This window comes from Pan paniscus, chromosome 1 (genome assembly GCF_029289425.2).
Source record: "Pan paniscus chromosome 1, NHGRI_mPanPan1-v2.0_pri, whole genome shotgun sequence".
Classification (NCBI taxonomy): Eukaryota; Metazoa; Chordata; class Mammalia; order Primates; family Hominidae; genus Pan; species Pan paniscus.
Window position 1 is genome coordinate 77163966 of NC_073249.2, and position 24691 is coordinate 77188656.

Consider the following 24691-nt stretch of genomic DNA (forward strand, 5'->3'; position numbering starts at 1 on the left):
AACTCAAAGTTCAACACTGGGAGAATTCTCCTCAACCATACCATGACAAAATGTCCATGTGTGTCAGAATGAAAAAATAGTAGAATGAATAGAAAATCCTCAAAATACTCACTTGTAGCAGAACCAAGAAGATTTTTTGAGGATTTATCCTCTCCAGTATTATAATCCAGTGGATAATCTGTTAAAAAAGAAAATAAAAGTAATTATGCTGAGATCTAGCTCCAATGGTAACATATTTAAAAGCTCAAATTATGTCCTGTCAAAGTCAGCTGACATTTAAAACATTTTATGATAAATATGAATCATATATCTAAAACATGTTCACAAAAAGCATGTAAGATTAAGAAACCATTTAACAAACAAATATAAACCAAGGAAAATAACTGTAATGCTTACCAAAATTTTAACCACATTTATAAGACGTTTTTATTCAAGCTTTCAATATACTTTACCAACTCTTAGTCAATGTCTTCATTTCACTCTTGAGAAAATTTAGATTGTTCAAACAATAGTTTAACACATCTTAAAATAAGGACTTAAAGAGGAAATGGAGAGTGTCATAAAACTTTCCTCTAACTCTTTAGAGTCACAGGATTTCTCAATGGCTCACAGGAAGCCAAAATGTGCTTGCTCTTAGGCTCATGGGAAATCACAGGCATTAAAGCTCATTTCTACTATTTCAGTATCTTGTGAGTTTAACAGATTTTTGGCCCTGGCATAGGGATATAATCATAATTTATACCATTAATGTTATAGAAGGGAGTTTCAGTTACAAATAAGTGATAGATAAGCTTGGAAAGCAATACGAATACAAAGCAATCATATTAGAAAACAGATTTAAGTAAAAGTTGATTAGAGTTAAAAACAACAAAACAAAAGCCTGAAGACAACAGTCATATTGATTTAAGTAAGCTATACTCCCCCATTACTATTCGATTTTTAAAAAGTAAAAAAAATATACCTAACAGTCATCTGTTTGATGTCACTTACCATAGTCCTCATCAAATAGTTCCTGGCGTTCTGAGTGATACTGGGAATCAGCAATTTCTTCATATTCTTCCACCATGCTAGTGCCAAATACCCTATCAACAACAATTTCATTAAAGACTTCCAAAACAAAACACTCGTTAAGACTAATCTCTTCACAATAAATGACAAACATCAACTTTGGTCATATTTTGAGGGCCACTGGCTTTTGGACTCAAAAATAATGGCTGCTCCTTACATTTAAGTCATCTACTGTTTCAATTAAAATGTAAAACTAATCTATTTAAGGTATTTAAATGGATGAGTTTTCATATCAGTCTAAAACGTTTCTGTGTATTATCATCATAGCAAAATAGCAAGCAAGTTAAAACAAATATACAAAATGAGGTTTTTTTTTTAAAAGAGGATATTTTGACATTTTTCCAAAATGCATTCAAAAGAAAGGTTTCACAGTTTTTATTTCTATGGTATTAACTCACGTAAGAGAAAATTATTTCTTCACTTTAAATATATCGAAAATTTTGTATATCAATTTTTTAAAAAGCTCAATAAATGTATTTTGTTCTGCATTACCTTATAAGGCTTAATGGACAAAAGTGCTCTGATCCAAAATGTGATAGCAACTCAACCTAAAGAATAAAAGCACATAAAATGGGAAGCCAGCAGAGAGCATGTAAGATTATCTAACAATATACTCAGTTTTTTCATTATAACATTTCTAAACATTTCTATAAAGTCCTTATTTTCCCCGAAATCAATACTTGTAAAGTTTTTGTAATGCATTAATATGCCATGCCCTGTTATTTAATAGTGCAAAAGAGAAGGTTGCTAACCTTTATGTACTTGATGAACATCTGAAGCAAGAGAAAGGAAAAGAAAAAGAAATCAGTTCCAAAGTCTAGACATCATGCAATAAGCATCTTTAAATATTTGTAAATTATGTTGTATAAAGTATAGAGAGTAATGTCATGTGATGGATAACACTGTAGTATTCTTAATTCCTTGCAGAAATAAAAGCAATGATTTAAATTTTTGCCATCACTACCTGAGAGTATAATCTAAATGATTGCAATGAAATAAATTAACTTTAAGGTTATAAGTTAACTAATCTACAAGCCATTGCTGTTATTTTATATAGCTGTTAGATAGAAAGCATTCTAAAAGCAATTAATAAACAGTATCTAGAAACAATCTTTTACTTTAAGTATTACAGACATGTATCAAGTATATATCCATATATGGATTTATATATTGATATATATGCACATATACATATATGTTCTACACATATACATATTGATAACAGTCCATTATGAAATGATATTTATACTTGTATATTATATACAACTTATTTCAGGGAAAGTATGAATTTTTGGTATGCTATGTTATTTCAAGTACAACTTACAGAAGTGGAAGATATATACCAATTGGCCTTTCGAATGTATGCTATTAAAAAGTAGTAGATTTGGGTGTAGTTATTTTAAGATAAGGAACATCCAGGTAAAAAACTTATATAACATTATTACTATAAAATGAAAATCAGAAAGTAATTTTTCTCTGCTTTTCATGAGCTGTAAGTAAATGTTTCTTGCTTTTAGACTCAATTCTACCAAAGAAAGTTTTTTATAAAACTAATATTTAAAATGCTGTATAATCTCCCACCATAAAAGGAACAAGGTGGAAAGTTTTATAAGGCATTCTTTATGTTTCCAATAAAATATCCTTCCAAAATTAAATACGATTTTATCACCTAGCAAATGATTTTTAACGTTTTTGTCTCTTCAGAGTGAAGAAAGTGTACTGTATAAAAAATTAAGTAATTGTTTCAGTACTCATTTTAGAAGGAATTGAAAACATTCCTTAATTTTTTTGAACTAATAATTTTGAATTAACTGAGAATATCAACTTTATTTTAAAAACAGAATTTAGCATTTTTATACTGAGATTAAGAATACTACAAGTTTACCTATTTATAGAAGTCAATTTAAAACATGCTTTAAAAAGAGATGGTAAAATCACAGAAGACAAAATTAGGTAGCTATAAGTTCTCACATTTAAAGAAGAAAGGATAGAAATTAGAACTGCTGCCATTCAAAAAATGTCATAATATTAATTCAATAGTACTTTAAGGTATGGCTATAATTTTAAAGAAAAAAAAGAGGAAAGGAAGGAGTAAGAATTTTCCCTATTTTGTCTAACCCAATTCAAAAGTGATAATTTTACTTAATTAGTTGGTAGAAGCAGCAGTGGAAATATAGAACACCGGTGTTTAAAACTCTATTTTATTTGCAATTGGTACTTGGACACAGAATATTTCATCTGGCTATACAAAGAAAAAGACAAAAGCTGTAACAATGCCAAATAAGTGGACGTTAAAGATGAAATGGTCTAAGAATCAGAGTCTAACAAGAAATTACACCTGCTTTAAAGACTTCAGTGACCAGCAATGATTTCAGTTTCAAAATAGAAAGAAATATACTATGAAGATGACATTTTGCATAAAGACTCAAAAAACTTAAATAGTTATAATTTGGAATTTTATCAGGGCCATAAATAACAAAAAACTGGCCTAGGCTTCCAGCAATGCAAAAGGGAATGTAGCAATATTTGATTCATGAAATAATATACCCAAGTAAGAATTACCTATTAAGTGGTATAGTGTAGTCTATTTCTTAACTTTTCTGATTTCTAAAAAGATGAGGTGTATGAAGTGTGAATAACACGTATATTTTCATTATAGAACATAGTCCTGTATGTGTAAACATTACCTTGACATATTTTGCATACATCTGTTCATCTAAAGGGAAACTCTGTACATTCCGCTCATCTCTACCATGAAAAGTACCCAGCTTAATCCACTTATTTGTTGGATATCTAAAAAATATAAGAAATATGTTATTTTTTAAAAATTATAAACCACATATTGAAAGGTTCTATCATATTTTCAAAATATAATTTTTTTCCTTTCCAGGTGAACACGCTGACTTAACAGTTTAATACATAAATACATACATTTAATACATTTTCTTTTCCAACTGAACTGACGGGTTTCTCTTTACCAGGAAAGAATGCCTTGAAAAATCACACCATTAACAAAAAGTAGGACCAGTACCACTTCTTGGGGTTTGGGAGGAGGTTTTATAAGAGAAAGTCACCAAGAGACTGTCTTGGAAGAAAGTGGCACAGCTCTTCACATACTGACATGTGTGTAATAATGTAAAGTATAAATACAAGTACTGGTGGAAAGAGAATGGGAAGAAAAAACTTTTAAAACCACATCTGAATTTGACATATCTATTCCCCTTTAAAGGAGACTTTGGTATTTAATATAAAAGTCTAAAACTATTATATCTGTTTACTGAAACATTATAAGAACTCCTCAAAATAATGAGCCCTCTCACCACGTTAAAAAAATACACTTTACTTATCAGAGCTGTGTATGTTCATTTGACATATAAGAAAATTGCAGCTGAGAGAAAAAGAAGTGAACTGAGCAAGGGTAGTGGCAGAATAACAGAATTCTCAAGAGGTCTTGAGAACCGATTTCAAAAACTGTATATATGCAGTGCTGAGTGTGAGGTGGAGGAAGAAACACCAAGGAAAACCCTTAATGATTAAATGACAAAATAACAGTTCCATAAAGAAACAGCATCCTACATGGCATATCGTGGACACTCAAAAAGTATTTATGAAATGATTTAACATCTCTGTTGAACAAAAAATAATGTGTACACATTAAAAATGATACGTGTAAAAGACTAAAGAGTATTTCCAGGATGTAAAAGTACATATTTTTATAGAATTAATAAATAAGTGCATAGTAAAGACTGGAAGAAATATATTAAAATGCTAATAAGGGCTATCTCTGGTTGACAAAATGCAGTTCTATTCCAAATTCCTCACAACATATATTTATTTCTTTTATAATCACACATGTACAAAAAAAGTTTTAGAATATATTTTAATAAAAATATACCTCATAAAGCACCTACACATGTATGTTTTTAACAACTTTTAAAAGAAATGTTTAGAAACAAGACAGCATAATGACTGCAAGTGAGGACTTTGAAGTCAGAGTTGTAGTTCTGAATCTTGGTTCTAAAACTCACAAGTCATGTGACCTGGGCAAGGCACTTAATCTCCCCTTTTCTGTTTCCCCACATTATAAGAGAATAATATCATATGGTTATGTTTAAAGCATATGAGCTAATGAAGGTAAAAGGTAAGTGATTAACAAGAGCCTACAATACAGTCGTATTATCGTTGTTATTACAAACTGACCTTTAAAAAATAAATGGACTGAAGTCAAAATGTGACCCACTTTTTTGTTTTTTTGTTTTTCTTTTTTTCAGAGATCCAACATAGACCCTATAGAAACAGCTTTAGAATTTACCTGTCACTGATAGAAACCAGAAAATCTTTAGGAGTAGAAGAAAATAATTCATAATTTGCAATATCAAGCTGTTTTACTTGAATTGGTTCACAAAGTTCAATAACAAACCTTCAAAAAGAACAAAAGACAATTACTTAAACCAATCAAAATAACAGTTCATATTAAATATGACATTAACAGTTTCCATAAATTAGACTACCATTAAGAGTTACTCATTAAAATGTTAAGAGGAGGGTATGTAGCCTTAGTTGTCTATAAGAAGCATCTTTAAATACTTCCCAAAGGATACCATTAGTGGGGGGAAAAGACCTGTAAATAAAACAATATTGATTTTGCTCCATCATTATTTTTTTAAAAATTCCTTTTTTAGATAACACTCATTCTTGGAGAAGGGATGACTTTCTTAAGAACAGACAGTGATAGTGTAAAATGACTAGTCTAGAGGATAGTTTGGCATATACATTGTCTTAAAAAGTTATCATAGTCTTCGATTTAGTTCTTAGAAATTTATCTTAAGGATAAAAGGCTTCAGATGTCCACCTTTGTATATATATTTTGCTATATCAAGTACACACAGTCTATAAGGGCAGGGGGGGAAATCAAGTTAAATATTTAGCAAAGAGAATTAACAAATTATGGTTCATCCAGACAATGAAATACTAAGCAGCCATTAAAACTGGTACCAAAAACTATCATTTCATTTACATAAAAAATCTAGAGACTGTAAACTAATTTATAGTAACAGAAAGCAGATCTGTAATTGCTGTGGGGGAAGAGAGTTTGAGAGAAATTACAAAGAGGTATGATGAAACTTTTGGGAATGATGGATATGTTTGTTATCTTTATTGTGGTGATGGCTTCAGATACATAAATGTCGAAACTTACCAAATTATACACTTTGACATGTAGTTTATTATACATGCAATTTATTGTATGTCAACTATACCCCAATAAAGCTGTTTTTTTTTAAATGATGCTAAGATTTACATTTATTAACATGGAAAGATACCAAAAATATTGCTGCTTAGGAAAAAATTAAAAGCATGGTTCCATGTGCATAATATAAAACTGCATATAGCATGGCATTGGCGGAAAATAAATACCCATGACATCTAACACTCTGGGTATACACAGCACTGGATGGCCTACTTATAGATAAACGAATGCTCCAGGCTTATGTTCCACCCCTACTCTCATTGTATCTTTCTTCTTGTAATATCTAACAGTCACCCAGAAGAAACACACTCCTTCTTAGCACTGCCCCCTTATTCTTACAGTTCCTGAATACCTCTGCCTCATTCATCTGCCACTTCCTATTAATCCTTCAAGATTCAGCTCAGGAATTACCTCTTCCAGGAAGCCTTCTCTCATCTCCTCTTGCAGTTACGCATCATCACTCTTTCAATAACACCCTTTCAACAGTACTTTTTATACCATTTCATAATTGTTTAACCAGATCTGCCATTTTTTGCTTTTTGTGACCTCCTCAAAAGGAAAGGAAGGCATTTTGTCCTCAGTTTTGCATAGTATCAGCACTAATCAATCATAAAAGCTTATTAAATTATTATATGTCAGTGTAACCCTAATGTAAAAGCTTAACATAATATGCATATATATGTAGAATGTACTTTTTAAAATTGTGTATAACTCACCAAATTTTAGTGCTGCAAGGATTCAACATGTAAAGATCCATATTTTCTATAAGAATAGCAGATGTGCTCTATTTTAAAAAGAGGAAAGGAAACAAATTACTTAAGGAATAATGAAGAATGTATTTATTTTAACTTTAAAGTTTTCTGGGACTTCTGTATTTTTAGATCTTAAGTACACCTAAGACTTTAAAACACTCACTTGGGAAAAAAGCATAAAAGTGGCTAAGATTCACCATTCACAGCAACAGCATTAAATTAGTGTTACAATGATACATTTAAAATTCAATGCCTGTTACTTTAAAGAAAAAAATAATATTTTAGTTATTTCCTTTTAAAAATTTCATACGGGTTTTAAAAGTTAAAAAATGCAGGGCAAAATACATCAGCCAATATAAGTAAGAATTCATACAAGATAATGTTTTGAAAAGCATATTCTGCTTTTATTAGTGAATAAGGAAAATATCTCACATTAAAATATAGTTCCCAGTAAACAAATAACCTGTATTTTAAAAAGTCGTTAATTTCCTATATATACAAAATTTTATATTTAAGCACCTACCTTGGCTTCTGGATTAGCTGCTAGAATTTTGGCACCACATTCTACTGAGGCATAATTATTTCGATTTTTCTGGACCTTTTTGGTGGCATGTGAACCTCCATTAGAAGATGCATGCATCGACTGACCTGCAGACAAACCGTTATTATAAATATTTATATATATATTTGATGATTATGACTGAAAATACCTCTAGCAACACTGATCTCCAAAGCAATAAGCTGTCTTCTAGAAAAGAATAGGTTTCAACACTTGAGAGAATATTTTAAAAATTCATAAAAAAATCAAAGTGCTCCACCTCAATAGCTTAAAATATCCCCCCAAAACAAATTAACTACAAAATTCTACATTACTTATGTCTAAGTAACATAACTCACAAAATGAAGCTTGTCCATGAGAATCAAAGCTTTCTGTATTTATATCTATTATAAACATCTATTAAGGATGTATTTCTTACATTATTTTATTGTTTTTTTTTTAAGCTCTGGGGTACACGTGCAAGATGTGCAGGTTTGTTACATAGGTAAACATGTGCCATGGTGGTGTGCTGCACCTAATAACCCATCACACAGGGAATAAATTAACTATAATTTTAGTCACCCTCCTCTGCCTCATAACATAAGCAAGCTTTTCTTTAGGTATGTTCTTGAAACATCATATGTAAAACACCTTTTGGTAAGTTAAAGAATATTTTAAACCCAAGGATTTTATGCAAGTTCTTTTTGAGTTCCATATGAATTTTAAAATAGTTTCCATGCCTCAATTTTCCTCGTATTGTGATGAAAATCACTGCTATGCCTTATTTTATGCTCACTTAATAATTTACAAGAATGGATTTTAATTAAAACTAAAACTGTATGTAATTATATACAGGTACATGATGGATGGATGGATCAACAGCAACTTGGTTAAGTTTCACCTTTAAAAAGTTTTCAAAAGTAAATTTTATTTTGTTTTACCAATCAAAAAAAGAAAGCATATTAAACTACACCATATACTTAAAAAAAAAATTTAAAGAACTCAAATACTTCCTTACTTTTTTCTTTTTCTACTTCCATAACTTTCTTCTTCCATTCATCAAATGTTGGTATATCTTCTGGATCTTTGGGACTTGCTACTGATGTAGGGTCAATGTCTCCTGGTTTTGTATAATCAGAGCTCTGAAAGAAACACCAAAAAGTAAGAAGACTTCAACTTTCAAATAATACAAATAAATTTTAGAAATAAATACAAATGTTTCTGTCAAATTAAAGTTCCAATTTATAATGAATGATTATATTTTGAAAAAATAAAAAACGTAAAAAGAAAGGTTTTGGTTTACTTAAAAGTTGAATTTCTCTTGAGATAATTTAAACATTCTTTTTAGGATGTGTTCCTTCACTTGTTAAGTGATATAAGCATAGGTCGTTGAAAAAAATAATTTATAAAACTCTAAAGCAAACAATTACTCATATATAGCCTGTACAAATGAATAAATTGTATACTTGCCATGCATCCACCTTAAAATATAAGTTAATACATCCATTAAAGGAAGCTAGATAATTTTAGATGTTTTAATATTATTTCCACAATATCCTTAAAAAGAAACACTGTGTACACAAAAATTTTAAGGCAAATTAAAAATTCTAAATGTGAAAAAACAAAACTTTACATTTTAGAAGAAAATTTAAAAATCTTTATAAATCATGTTAATAAGATGCAGAATGCATAAATCATTTTTAAAAGCTGATACATTTGGTTAGGTTAACCATAAATGACATGGACGAATAAGTCACACACTGAGAGAAGTATCTGCAATACATTCAGTCAACAAAGAATTATTATCAAGTATAAAGAGTATCAGCAAATCAAATAAGGAGATGGGGTGGGTGGGAAGCAAAGAATAAAATCAATAAATTTGCAAAAAGAAATACAATTTCAGTAATAATCATGGAATCCAAATGAAAGCCTGAGATATCATATAAATCAGTGGTCCACAACTTTTCTGAAACCAGGGACCAGTTTCATGGAAAACAGTTTTCCCATGGATGGGGCAGGGAGATGGTTTTGGGATGAACTGTTCCACCTTAGATCATAAGGCATTAGATTCTCATAAGGAGTGCACAACCTAGATCCCTCACATGTGCAGTTCACAATAGAGTTCACACTCATATAAGATTCTAATGCCACCACTGATATGACAGGAGGCAGAATTCAGGCGATAATGCTTGCTTACCTGCTGCTCACCACCTGTCGTGCAGCCTGGTTCCTAACAGGCCATGGACTGGTGCTGGTCTGTGGCCTGGGGGTTGGGGCATGCTGACATAAATTATACAAATCTAATGGAGTTTAAAGTGTGATAGTCTGTGGCCAAGTGTGAAATATCTGTTGAGCCAAGAGAAATCTATGCTAAAAGGAGTTTAAAATTTAACAATATTAAGATGTGCATAATCCCTAAATACACCCCATGTATAAATCTAAGTGAAAACACTCATGTGTGTCCAAAAGATATGCATAAGAATGTTCATTAGAGCATTGCTTTTAATACCAAAAATAATAACCTAAATATCCATTAAATGAGGAATGGATGAACTGCAGTAGTCACTATAAACAGAGCAGTGGAAACAATGAACAAATCTCAAAACAATGTTGAATAAAATGTTACTTAAGAACGTCATTTATATTAAACTATGCCATATAATATATATTATTTATACTTATTTGAAAAGCTCTAAAACTAAACAAAAAAAATACTAAATTCAAGACAGTGGTTATATCTGAAGACAAGAGAAGGAATACTGAGGAAGGGCATCCAATCTTGTGACTTTTTTTCCTCTTAAACTGAATAATGAATACAGACATTTATTCCATTATTGAATCATTTCTGTATTCCTAAAACAAAGTTTTGATGTGTTCACTAACACTATATTGAGAAATGTACAAAATCTATTAGATAGGAAACTCTGGTAAACAATATTAAGTCTCATTTAGTTTATATTTGCTACATAAGAGCATGCTTTTGAGCACTAACATGAAATATCCATAACTTCTGGGACTATTTCTTCTTTTCTTCAAAGGAAGTAGAGCCATTTCCAAACCTCCCTTTAGGAAGACAGCAATTTGGTCCCCATCCAACTTCCACCTTAGAGTGCTTTACAGAACAAGTTGATTTACTAAATGAAGTGTATGGCTACTTAAAACAATACATGGCAGAAAAAGATAAAAGAGCTAGTATTACCACTAATTTAATTTTTTCAATTAGATAATAAAAAATCTAGTTTGAATATAAGGAAGGAGACAGAACTCAATTGACTCCGGAGGCAGGGCTCTGACACCGAACCATATGGATGACCACATAAAACAGGTCAGGAGCAGTTTCTGTAAGACATGCCCACCAGCGTGCCTTGTCAGTTTAGCACTGCCATGGCAACACCTGGAAGTTACCACCCCTTTCCATGACAAGGATCCAGCAACCTGGAAGTTACCACCATTTTCCTAGAAATTTCTGCGTAAACCACCCCTTAATTTGCATATAATTAAAAGTGGGTATGACTGCAGAACTGCCTCTGAGCTGCTACTCTAGGCACCCTGCCTGTGGGGTAGCCCTGTTCCTCAAAGAGCAGTACTTCTGCTGCTGCTGTATACAGTCACTTCAATAAAAGTTGCTGTTTACCACCACCAGCTTGCCCTTGAATTCTTTCCTAGGTGAAGCCAAGAACCCTCCTGGGCTAAGCCCCAATTTGGGGGCTTCCCTGTCCTGAATCATCTGGTGACCACGAAGGGATGAAGAAAGCAGAGATGGCAGTGACTGGAGGAGAGGCAAGATGATGCAACAGCAGAGATGGAGAGAAGGTGATTGGCAAGACCCAATGAGAGATGGCAGTCAGAGAAACAGCAAGAAAACAGCAAGGGACAATGAGAGACAGCAGTTAACAAAACAAGACAGCAAGACATGGCAGCAGGTGAGATGAGCAGAGAGGTAACTAAGCAGAGCTGTAAAACCTGAGCTCTAACACTAATCAAAAGCTCTTTTGAGAGTCATCATTTTCCCTGGCAGACAGCACAGCTGAGCAGACGAGCAAGTGGCCATAATGCCACTGCCTCATATGGGACCCACTGCTCTGACAGGCAGACCAGTAGGTTACCAGCCCCTGTGCAAGCCCCTCCCACTGCAGCAGCTGAGCCCACTCTAGATGAGGGAACCTGGATGAAGACCCAAATCCCATGTGGAAGATCAGTCACATTTTGGCTTCTGTGGATGGGTGTGTCCCCTCTACCACCCCCCATAATTATCAGGTAAGCTAGGGAACAAAAGCCTTTGGCTAAGTGGTCAGTTAAAAGCCCCCATCGTTAGTGTGCCCTGAAACACATCCTGAGCACCTCTTCCACTGGTCCTTGCCCTTCTAGTTCATTATTCCACCAGTCATTTCATTTTCAATCCTAAAATGTGTGCAGTCTTATTGTTTGCTTTTAACTTTCTGTCAACTGTGTGTGGCAATTATTTAAGGTGGGACACTTAGTTGTAAGAGGTTCCCCCAGTGTGTTGACTCTGGGACACCAGTCACATTCTCTGACCTCAACTCAGTCATGGGACACTGTTGGCTGCACCCGGGGTGCACTAGGGTTTTTGGCATTGGTGAAGGGACCCTCGTTGGCTGAAATGCAGGCACTCTGGGTTTACAGCATTGGTATTATAGACTGCACCCCAGATGTGCTGGGGTTTTTGGCATTGACATTCCTTTAGGACTGTGGGTTATAGCCCCTCTCCCTAGGGAAGTATTAGTCTTGCCCTTTTCGGTCCTAAAGTTAGAAGTATTATTTTCCTAACAGCGAGTTGCAACCCCTTCTTGGGAGCTGTCTTATAACTGCTTTGCTTGTAACTGCCCCTCTTGGTCAAAGGAATTGGGAGTTCACAGGCTCCTGACCTCAAATGGACAGCCACCTACAGCAGTCAACAAGTGGCTACCTATTTTCTCAGTGTCTCCACTACCAGGTAGGTTCTCCAGCAAGTCAGGGCCTCTGAAGTCTCCCCTTTGGCAACCCTTTCCTAGGTAAATTACTTATGTGCATAGGCTTTAAAATGATTAAAATGGCATGAGAATAGAATAGAACAGAACAGAACAGAACAGATCAGAACAGAATAGAATAGACTGAGCTTATTGTATGGTATAAAATCTAAAAATGGTAAAATGATTCTCATCTATAAAATTCTAATGTCTGGTAGGCAGTTCAGGATTTCTTGCTAGGTTTACATAAAATGTGCTAAAGAAATGTATTTTTTATTGGGAAAAAATGTTTTGTTTAATTTGGAAGTTACTAAAAGGGAAGTTCAAAATATAAGGAAACCATTAGGTAGAAAAGAGAGACATAAAGAATGTTATGGATAGAAAATGTTTTCTCTTTGTTTTGCAAAGGATATAAAAAAAGAGTAATTTTATATGAGGGAGAAATCTTGCATAGTAAATCCTTGTCCTAAAGTAAAATGTCCAGTTATTCAAGAAAGAGGTAGTATAGGACAACGTATTAGTCCATTCTCACATTGCTGTAAAGAACAACCTGAGATTGGGTAATTTATGAAAAAAAAAAAAAGTTTAACTGACTCATAGTTCTGCAGGCTGTACAGGAAGCACAGTTGAGAAGGCCTCAGGAAACTTAGAATCATGGTGGAAGACTGAAGGGGAAGCAAGCACCTTCTACACATGGTGGCGCAGGAGGAAGAGAGTGAAGGGGGAAGTGCAACACACTTTTAAACAACCAGATCACGCAAGAACTCATTCATTACCAAGGCCCTGGGCAGCTCCACCCCTGTGGTTCTGCAGGGTAGAGCCCCTATAACTGCTTTCAGGAGCTGGTGTTGAGTGCCTGCTACTTTTCCAGGTGCACGGTGCAAGCTGTTGGTGGATCTAACATTCTGGGGTCTGGAGGATGGTGGCCCTCTTCACACAGCTCCATTAGGCAGTGCTCCAGTGGGGATGCTGGGGATTGGGGGTTCCCACCCCATATTTCCCCTCTGCACTGCTCTTGTAGAGGTTCTCCATGAGGGCTCTGTCCCTGCAGCAGACTTCTGCCTGGACATCCAGACATTTGCATACATCCTCTGAAATCTAGGCAGAAGTTCCCAAACCTCAACTCCTGCCCTTTTTGCACTCATAGGCCCAATACCACACGGAAGCTGCAAAGGCTCGGGGCTTGCACCCTTTGAAGCAATGGCCTGATCTGTACCTTTGCCCCTTTCAACCACAGCTGAAGCTGGAGCAGCTGGGATGCAGGGTGCCATGTCCGGAGGCTGCACAGAGCAGCAGGACCCGGGGCCTGGCCCACGCAACCATTTTTCCCTCTTAGGTCTCCTGGCCTGCGATGGGAGGGGCTGCCATGAAGGCGCCTGAAATGCCCTAAGAGCATTTCCCCAACTTTGTTGGCTATTAACATTTGGCTCCTCTCTACTTATGCAAATTTCTGCAGGCTTGAATCCCTCCCCAGTGAATGGGTTTTTCTTTTCTACCACAAGTCAGGCTGCAAATTTTCCAAACTTTTATACTCTGCTTCCCTTTTAAATATAAGTTCCAGTTTTAGGCCATTTCTTTGTTTATGCAAATGAGCACAGGCTTTTAGAAGTAGCCAGGCCACATCTTGAATACTTTACTGCCTAGAAATTTCTTCTGCCAGATACCCTAAATCATCTCTCTCAAGTTCAAAGTTCCACAGATCCTTAAAGCAGAGGCACAATGCCACCAGGCTCTTTGCTAAATCACAGCAAGAGTCACCTCTGCTCAAATTCCCAATGAGTTCCTCATCTCCATCTGAAAGCACCTCAGCCTGAATTTCACTGTCCATATTACTATCAGTATTCTGGTCAAAACCATTCAACAAGTCTCTAGGAAGTTCCAAACTTTCTGTTACCTTCCTGTCTTCTGAGCCCTCCAAACTGTCCAACCTCTGCCCATTTCCCAGTTCCAAAGTCATTTCCATATTTTCAAGTACCTTTTTAACAATGCCCCACTTCTCTGGTACCAATTTTCTATATTAGTCTGTTCTTACACTGCTATAAAGAACTATTTGAGACTAGGTGTTTTACGAAGAAAAGAGGTTTAATTTTTAATTGACTCACAGTTTCTTAGGTTGTACAGGAAGCATGGTTGGGGAGGCCTCAGGAAACTTACAATCACAGTAGAAGGGCAAAGGGGAAGCAAGTACCTTCTTTACATGGCAGTGCAGGAGGAAGAGAGTGAAGGGGTAAGCACTACACACTTTTAAACTAGATCTTGTGAGAAGTCACTCACTATCACAAGAACAGCAAGGGGAAATTCCACCCCCACAATTCAATCACCTCCCATCTGGCCGCTCCTCTAACGTGGGGATTACAACTCAACATGAGGTTTGGGTGGTGACACAGAGCTAAACCATATCAGACAAGTAAGAAAATTCAAGCATGTTGTGGAGGGTCTGTGTTATGTCGTGACAAGGTTCATAAAGGAGACTTTTATAAAAGAAATTTTGTGTATGATTAAACTTGGTATAATTAAAAGGAAATTGTTTACAATACACTTTCTAAAGAATGGTCTAACTGGGTGCACTGGCTCACATCTGTTAATCCCAGCACTTTGGAAGGCCAAGGCGGGTGATCACGAGGTCAAGAGATCAAGACCATCCTGGCCATAGCCAACATGGTGAAACCCCATCTCTACTAAAAATACAAAAATTAGATGGGCATGGTGGTGCACGCCTGTAGTCCCAGCTATGGGAGGCTGAGGCAAGAGAATCACTTGAACCCGGGAGGCGGAGGTTGCAGTGAGCAGAGATCGCACCACTGCACTCCAGATTGGCAACAGAGCAAGACTCCATCTCAAAAAAAAAAAAAAAAAAAAAAAAGTTAAAACCCAATTTTCTTAAAATGTTAATTTGCTAAATTACCAGAAATTTTGCTTTTCAATCTTGTAATGTATTCTTTTGAAAGCTTCTCAGATTCATTTAACTCTTTTAGCTTTTTTTGTGAGCTCCTGTGAGTTTTTCTCCTCCAACTACAACTGCCGTTGTGACCTGAGGCTAAAATGTTTAGTCTTAGAGAGAGGTCTGTGGGAGCAGTGTTTTCCTCCAGTATAGCTTAATTCTATGCTGTTGTTTTTTTATTGATGTGTAACTTATTTTGGCTTTTGGTTTTGACTCTTATATTGCTTAGAAGTGTTTGAGGGGCTGGTAGGTGCCTGCCCAAATCCATTCCCTTTGGCCAGGAAGGGAGCATCTGTTCAGTCTGTTGGGGGGCTATAGATTTTGATTTTTGTTTTGTATTCCTCCTTGTTGTCAGAAGGTGCTGGATGCAATGTTAATGGCAAAGATTTTATTTTCTCCTGTGCCAATGCTGAGATAGTATGCTGCCTGCCCCAGGTCCATTGTGTCCCTTGGTGGGAACCCTGTGGCAAGGGGACTTGGAGTCAGGGGACTTGTAGCCAGGGGATGTTCTGGGCCAGACAAGAGTAGAGGTGAGTGGGTAGTCATTGGTCCTTGAACCCTTTTGAGCACTGGGGGAGCAAAATAGTGTAATACTTCTTTTCGATCACTTTAGCCAACCTCCTAGGAAACACCTCTCTTGTCCTTATTGGGTGTAGAGGACATGCTAAGGCCCAACCGCAGATATCATGTTGTCACTATTAATCTTGTTTGCTCTCCCAATTACCCTGAGCTGGTGTGGGTAGAAACATAATTCTACAGTAAATATTTCAAAAATTATAGCATCAGGGCACCACCTTCATGGTTGCTAGATTCGTCATCAACATCCCCAGGATAAAGATTTCAATCTTCTGGCTTATCCAAAAAATCTCACAAACATCCCCCACAGACCTCCTAACTAACCACAGCAATCCTGAAATACCCAAACCCTTACTTGATAAGTGGAATGAACTCCCCCCACTGAATGAAATCCACCTGAACCTCCCCACCATTACCTGGACCTGGGAAGTTGGGTATGTATACCTCCAGTGCACTCATGATCCTACCTTCTGCACCTTTTGTGCTAATGACACTAAAGCACAAGTTTCCCTGCAATGCTCTGAATACAACTCTAGCTGCCAAGATACCAATGCTGCAGCGAGGTAAATGGGATTCCACTTGAAAGCAAGGAGACCATACATGGTGGCTTCTCCTGGATTAGAATATACAGGGGAAAAACAACTGTCTAGTCTGGGAAGGTGGCAGTGCCACCCTCTTTCAGAAAACAAAGATTGTTCAACTACCCCCATTAGAATAGGGGGAAAGTATCTCTATAGACTCAAGTTGGCAACAAAGAATAAAGATCACACCCCATAGGGTCTCCATTTGTGCCCCAATTCAGCTCATTTTTCTTTGTGGCCATGAATGGGAAGAAGTTACACCCCATAACCACTCCTGACTCCCCAGGTAGTCATCTGTTTTTTGTTTTTTAATTCTGAATAGTTAAAAGTCAACATCTTCTCTTTTAGGAGTAGCTTTCCCTTATGTATCAAAACTTGGAACTGAGGTGAATACATGTTAGCCACTCTTGCCCCTTCAGGGATCACAGTCATAGTAACACCAGAAGTAAATGAGCAATAGGATTAATTCTGGCAGGAATCAGGGCAGCAGTACCCTTGGGTGGCTTTGCTTAAAGTGAACCCTAAACAACTTGACTCAAACCCTAGAATCCTTAGCCACCAACACAGGTCATGCACTAAAGAGAATTCAAGAGTCCCTAGACTCTTTGGCAAATGTATTTCTCAGTAACAGACTAGCACTGGACTATTTACTAGCTGAACAAGGTAGAGTATGGGCAGTTATTAATAAAACCTGCTGCACCTATATGAACAACTCCAGACAGGTTGAGATTAACATTCAAAAGATCTATGAGTAAACTACCTGGTTACAGATATAACCAGGGCACTCACTGCAACTACAGCTGGTCAACTATCAAAACTGCCTTCGCAAGTCTCAACTGGCTTTTACCTACCTCTTCTAGGACCTTTGAAGGCTGTCTTGTTACTAATTTTTGGTCCTTGCTTGTTTAACCTCTTAGCAAAGTTTTGTCTTAGATTACAACAGTTCCAGGTAAAGATAACGTTAGCACAAGGCTTCCAACGCATCCTGTCTCTGGGCCCCTATCAGTTATCCAAAGATTTTCACTCATCTGGTGCTGGACAGGGCCTACACTGTAAACTCAGCAGGAAGCAGTTACAGAAGATGGATCTCTGTCCTTGCCAGCCTTCTTAAGATTAAGGAGGAGTATCTAATCTCTGAGGGAGGAATGAGGCAGGAAGGTGGGATTCAATTCTGGAGGCGGGTCTTGGACATCAGATCAAATTGAGTACCAGCTAAAACAAGTCCCAGACGGAAGCAAATTTCTGTAAGCCAAGCCCACCAATGTGCTATGTCTGTTTACCACTGCCACAGCAACACCTGGAAGTTACCACCTCTTTCCATGGCAACACCCAAAAGTTACTACCCCTTCCCATAACAACTGCCTGACAACCCAGAAGTTACCACCTTTTCCCTAGAAATTTCTGCATTAACTACCCTTTAATTTGCATATAATTAAAATTGTATATAAGCATGACTGCAGAACTGCTTCTGAGCTGCTATTCTGGGCACAATGCTTATGGGGTAGCCCTACTCCACAAAGAGCATTAACTCTGCTGCTGCTGTATACTGCCGCTTCAATTAAAGTCGCTGTTTAATACCACTGGCTTGCCCTTGAATTCTTTCCTGGGCTAAGCCAAGAACCCTCCCGGGCTAAGCACTAATTTTGGGGCCTGCCTGTCCTGCATCAGATACATTGAGAAAATAAACAAGAAACATACACTTATAAAAATTTACCTAGCTGAGATACTAACAAAGTAAAGCTCAAATACAAAAACTGCAACAAAAAGAACATACATTTACCCTTTGAAGCCCAGCCAAAGAAATCACTATATCCTCCTAGCAACAAATAAGAGAACAAATACAATAAAAATCACTTTGTAATGCACTGTCTATAAACAATACAACAAAATCAGTTTGGAAAGCATTCTCTGTATAAGTACGGCAATCAGTGTCTCACAGATCCTTGAAATAAGAGGCTAGCACAAGGCATCAGAAAGCAAATTCTCTCCCACTCACACAAACTTAACGGGACAGAGTTATTCTGAAGTAGATACTACATAAAACTATTGGCTATTACTCATAATGTGCTCATTATCTGTCATGATTTTTCTGGGATACTAATTCATTTAGAAAGTAATTAATACAGTTAATTAAAATTCTACTCTTTTGCCGATTAGCATAGACTCACAAACAGTTTAAGTCTCTAAGGTAATAAAGAAATTTCAGTCTGCTAAGGAGAACAAGCAAATCTAGGACAAAGTTAGCTGCCATGCTTGAATTTTACATTTGACATTATTATAAATACCTTCAAAGATGTGTTTTAACGTTTGTCTAATTTTATTCATGGATGTGATATCTGACAACTAAACTTTAACATATGCGTTATTTGGTATCACTGAGAAAAGTAGTTCCTTCAAGATGTTAGACTATGAAATGCTGAGCTCCTATATTTGTAAGAAACATCGTCAAAACAGTTGGTCCCGTGATAGTGAAAGTCTCCAGAATGAAGTTTAGTTAGTCGTAAGTGAAGATTCACTGAAAATACGTGAAAAACAAAGCAGAGAACAAAAGATCCCCAAATTAAAGAGGAATAGATATGGATGTGGTAGTCAGCACACTGAACTACTCATGGACCCTATTTATTTTTGTTTTTGTTAAGTTTATGGAATATACTTCATCTCCGTAACTTAGTTATTGCTTACCTGAGGGAAGTTTAAATTGCTGTGTTGATACTACTTCAAGAAATTCTACAGTACATGAAGTCAAGGCAGAACTCAGAAGGAGAAAAGAAAGTAAAACTGTTCCACTGTGATAAGCCCTGTCTTAATTATAAGAATCACACTCTAAAATATAAGGTGGTCTGGTTGTATTTTGCACACAAATAATGAAAGGTAAAATGTTCCATTAAAATAGTTCTGACTGAAGAGCCTAAATTTAACCTTGTATTATTAACTTGTATTCTGAAAATAATTAAATGTAATTAGTCATACCTTCTTCTAGATAGCTTTCTAAGAAGATGATTAAATAAGGACTTTATGTATCTGCTATCAAACAGCTGTGGGTGGCACAAAATCATTTAATAATATATAACCAGAGAGAGTTCACACTTGAAACAACTTTATGTGATAAACACTATAATGGAAACAGAATCACTTGCTCTCAGGGAGCACAGTTCGTGTTAGTTCCACATGTTATTGTCTACTTAATCTCCCTGATTTTATGACAAATATAGTTAGCAAATTATTATAAGCTTAGCTAATAACAAAAATGCATTACATAAAGAAGTAAGAGATAGTGCAAGTTATATACCTACCTCATTTTTTAAATTATCTGAAGCATTCAATGCAGATTTTGGATCACCACCGCCCTGTTCACTTGCTGAAACTTTTGATTCAAATTCTGATTTTGTTATCTTTCCTTTACCATGTGAAGATGATACATTTTCTATATGCTGGCCAACAAGGCTGTTTAAAACCAAAAGATATATTAAATAAACAGATTTTACTGGATAACAAATTCTATACAATCTAAATTCTTTTAACTCATGCACAAAGTAAACCAAGGAAGAAACACAAAGAGATCAGCTTTCTCTCAATCAAAGTGGAATTTAACATACACCAAAGTCCATTCAAACAGGACACTGCTGTTATTACAGAATCATAAGAAGGACAAACAACTGCTCCTACCCACCTGTCAGGTGGACTGACAAAGGAAGGTTGTTCAATTGGAGCACTAGCATCAAGGGCCTCACCAACATCACAATCAGTTTCAGACTGCTCAGTTTCACTTGGTTTGGCTATCGGAATAGTACCAGATTTTTCTATTTCACTAAAAAAAGAAACAAGAAACATAATCTGGTAATTAAATAAACTTGAGGTAATATACATTAAAAACACTATTAGTGATTTCCAAAACATAATGTAAACCAAAGAAAGAAAATTTTAAATCATGTAAAGTCAATTGCTGACTTGATCTGTTATTGTCCTCAGCTTCTAAATAACTACTTACCAAATATGAGGTTAATATTTGGTCTTTCAAAAATAAGATTTTTAAAAATTACTTATTCTCAATGTATCTTCTCTAAAGTTTAATTTCCATCATTACTATACTAATTCTACCAGCATTAAAGTTGTTACTTATGGCATCCTTCAAAAAGTCATTATCTCAAGACATTTCACTAAAATTTTAAGGTGTTCTTAGAATTTCGTTTTTAAAATATAAACCTTCCTATTTTTCCCTGCCTCACCTCCATTTCATTAACCAGTCATTTTTAATATAATGGGAGTATAGAATTCACTCTTCAGATATATAGTATCTAGCCTTAAATTCCTTCTGAATCATTTAAATTTAAAAGTTTAAATACTATCATTATTTCTCAACATGTCTTCTGTTCCCTGGCCCATACTGAGACAAGCTTCTAAATGGTAACCATAATATCTTGTGCAACTCCTTCAACCCAGGCCCTTACATTCTTGAGATATGTACCAGTTATTCTTCTTGCACTTTATTTATATTAACTCATTTGATAAAGGAAATGCTAAATGTAGTATTAAGAGAAGGACATTTTGTTTTGTTCTTTGGACTGCTGCAGGAAGAAGCTAGAAGTACATAACAAATTTTCTAAATTAAGGATCACTTAAACCTAAACACTCTGAATATTTATTATCGAGTTTGAAAAAGTTAGCGATTCACACGAAGACATAAAAATGAATGAAATGACAGTGATACTTAATGGAAATGAATAACCTGACATTTGAGTTGATAATTATAGGGAATTCAATTCAAATAAGCACTGTTTCCTAAGTAGAACCTTACTTTGCTCAGACTATATAGAGATTTCATATCTGGGATCTATCAGCTTCATTGAGTTAGTTAGCTAAATAAACTTGTTATAAAATCATTACATTCAAAACACACAAACGCATGCACACATACGCACACAAAACACAAGCACTGTAATTTAGGTCTGCTATATAGCCTAAACTTCAAACTTGAGTATCAAGCTGCTTTATCTTTTAAGGAAATTTTTCTATCACTAACTAAGGAGATTCTTTTTTGTGTTTGCTTTTTGTAATGACTTACTCAAGCTTTGAGATTGGAGTGATTTCTGAGGTAGATGAGCTGGAAATATTTTCAACAGTTTCACTGTCCACAACTGCATTGGAAGACTCTTCATGCAAATCAACTGTAGGGAGTGTCTCCACCACCGGTGGACTTAACTTTTTTGACTCTGTATTCTGTTTAAAAAAACAAGTCAGCTAAATTAAATGTTGAGATTAATATAACATCTCTTTAGCAGAACGGGCATTTATGGAAAGCATTTCTGAAAAATGACAATAAAACAATGTTCACTAAAAAAAGTACTTTTATAAAAATCCTTTCTTCCAATATTACTGCCCTAAGGAATGCATTTCATATGAAAATACAGGCCCTAAGCATTTTTCATGGCATTTCATAAACTAGGAAAGCACTTTCTCCCTACCTATTTCCTACTTTGCATCAGGACCTACAGAGATTTCCCTCTTCTCTAATTGATGAATGATAGTAGCAACAAAGAAACCCTATGGACATGTACAAAACAGTACAATACATAGTTCTTGACCCTGAGCAGTTTAGGAAATAATGTGTATCAATAAGCAACGATATAAGATATGTTCAAGTAACACCATGAAGCAATAAATGATTCTTGCTGCTCCTTCAGTCTTGAATGCCCTGGGCCTTTCAGTCCTCCAAAACACAATGTGAAATCTACCTAACACCTGTTCATATTTGAAAACCTCTATCAGCACCTCCTCCTCCAAGATCAACCCTAAACAGAATTAACTACTCCCTTTCCTCTATGCCTCCAGTGTTCTCTGTACACTTTTATCACTGCATCTATAACAACTCAATTGCCATTATTCATGTCTCCCTCTCTTCTTCAACTATACCAAAAATGTCCTCAGTAAGAACTATGTTCTCTTGATCCTCATATTCCCAGTGTCTAGCACAGTATCTAGCGCACAGTAGGTGTTTGTGTTTAAATGCTCAATAAATGAATTCAAGTGAGAGGTACTCATGTTCAGCTCGAGGAAAAAGAAACTAAGGACTATGATGAATTACAAGAGCTAGGCATTAAAGAAAAGGAGGGCCAGTACAAGAGCAGAAACAAACATCGAGGCACGCAGTCCGGAGAATATAAAGTATGATCATTTGGGGAATTATTTACACCGAGAAATTCACAAAAAAATATAGTCATCTGCATTTTTATGATGGAGGCCTTGAGAAAATGACTACTGCCTTATTATCAAATACTATATTACCATATGAACATGTATTCAAAATTTAAAAATGAGATACTTTACATGCTTTTTTTTTTTTTTTTTGAGACAGAGTCTCACTCTTGCCCCAGGCTGGAGTGCAGTGGCATGATCTCGGCTCACTGCAACCTCCGCCTCCTGGGTTCAAGCGATTCTCCTGCCTCAGCCTCCTGAGTAGCTGAGACTATAGGCGTGCACCACCACACCTGGCTAATTTTTGTATTTTTGGTAGAGACAGGGTTTCACCATGTTGGCCAGGCTGGTCTTGAACTCCTGACCTCAGGTGATCCACTGTGCCCGGCCTATATGCTATTTTTTAATTAAGTCTTCAAAATCCAATGTGTATTTTACACTTACAGTAAATTTCAATTTGGACTAGCCGCATTTCAAGTGCTTAATGGCCACATGTGGCTAGTGGCTACTGTAATGAACAACATAGGTATACAAGACATGGTAAGCACTCGGAAGTATTTGAGCACAACTACACCATAATAAAAGTTTTATGAATAACGGTAGGAGTGTTCAGGATAGTCATACAATTGTAAGGGCTACAAGTATCATTCTTCTCTTACTCCTATGCATAAACCCTTGACAAATGTCTTCCACAATCCAATAAAATGAAACTAATTCTATTGCTTTAGATAACTCAGTAAGTTATAAAATAGCCCTGGCTCTTGCAAAAAGTACAAGGTTAAAAAATAAAAAATGAAAAAAAAATTAACCAAGGCTGTATTTTTTTAAAAAGAAAGAATTCTCCCTCATTCTGAGTTGAAATGTGTGTTCTTTTTTTAATATTCGAGATTTTAGTTTTTCCTTAGTCCTTCTGCCTACAGATAAAATATCCCCAGTACCTTCAGCCATTACTGATATTACATGGTTTCCAGATACCTCAGCATTCTGATCAGTTTATGGTGTATATATTCTAGTTTTTAGTATTTTTCATAAAGTCTGGTGCACAAAATAAACAATATTCAGAATGTAATATGAGAGAAAAAGGGAAAAAACATATTTTGATCTATTATCTATTCATACCCACAATAAGTGGAAATCTTGGTTATCAAAATACTCTGTGTTCTACATAAAAATACTTCCTTTTGTTCCAAGTGATTCAGGTTAGAAAAAAATTTCTTAACAACTGAAAATCTGAAGAGACAAGATACATCATAATGAACCAAAATAGAACCGAGGAAGAAATGAGGATTTATACTCAAACTTTTACTACCAAGAGACTAGTCACATTTATTATTATCTGTAATTTTACATGTTCTCAAAAGTAGTACTATTAGCAGGTAAGTAATCTTAAGTCCAGTTACAGAGTACCTCAAAGTGAAAAAACTAACAATACACACACAATATGGTGACCAAACAGAGGTTTTCAATCTTGTAAAGTAGTTTGAAATGACATATTATTAAAAATCAAAGCAACATAGCTTACTTGTACATCCACAATAGAATCATCTTTTAATTTATGTTCTTTTGGAGAAATAGGTAAATTTGAACCTGATTTTCCCAATGATTCGGCATTGATAGGTCCCTCTCTTTCATCCTATATAACAACAACAACAAAAATCACCTGATAAAACTGTTTTACAAAACAGTTATAAAGCAATACGAAGATGGTTTTTTTCCATACTTTAAAACCAAAAAACTGCCTTGTTTATTTGACTCTAATTAATTTCATTTGTTTACAAGATTGTCTATTTCCTTGAATCCCCTCATTGCTACAACATTTAAAATGTGC

At 35.5% G+C, this 24691-nt stretch overlaps 1 protein-coding gene across 5 annotated transcripts in view; it reads right to left on the bottom strand.

Annotated features, from left to right (window-relative positions):
- Window positions 1-24691, bottom strand: part of SUCO (SUN domain containing ossification factor) — an 81690-nt gene that overhangs the window by 32450 nt on the left and 24549 nt on the right. Inside the window, exons 3-15 of one of the 5 annotated variants that reach the window (XM_003824665.6) lie at window positions 24386-24496; window positions 21734-21888; window positions 20342-20479; window positions 19965-20115; window positions 8625-8748; window positions 7592-7716; window positions 7033-7100; window positions 5381-5488; window positions 3756-3861; window positions 1821-1841; window positions 1561-1616; window positions 991-1082; window positions 113-178 (exon numbers count right to left, since the gene is read on the bottom strand). In XM_003824665.6, coding sequence (XP_003824713.4) covers window positions 113-178; window positions 991-1082; window positions 1561-1616; window positions 1821-1841; window positions 3756-3861; window positions 5381-5488; window positions 7033-7100; window positions 7592-7716; window positions 8625-8748; window positions 19965-20115; window positions 20342-20479; window positions 21734-21888; window positions 24386-24496 — 1321 coding nt within the window. Of the gene's footprint in view, window positions 1-112; window positions 179-990; window positions 1083-1560; window positions 1617-1820; window positions 1842-3755; window positions 3862-5380; window positions 5489-7032; window positions 7101-7591; window positions 7717-8624; window positions 8749-19964; window positions 20116-20341; window positions 20480-21733; window positions 21889-24385; window positions 24497-24691 lie in introns of those variants that run through there. The other 4 variants (XM_008978308.5, XM_008978310.5, XM_008978311.5 and 1 more) reach the window with 4 other exon arrangements.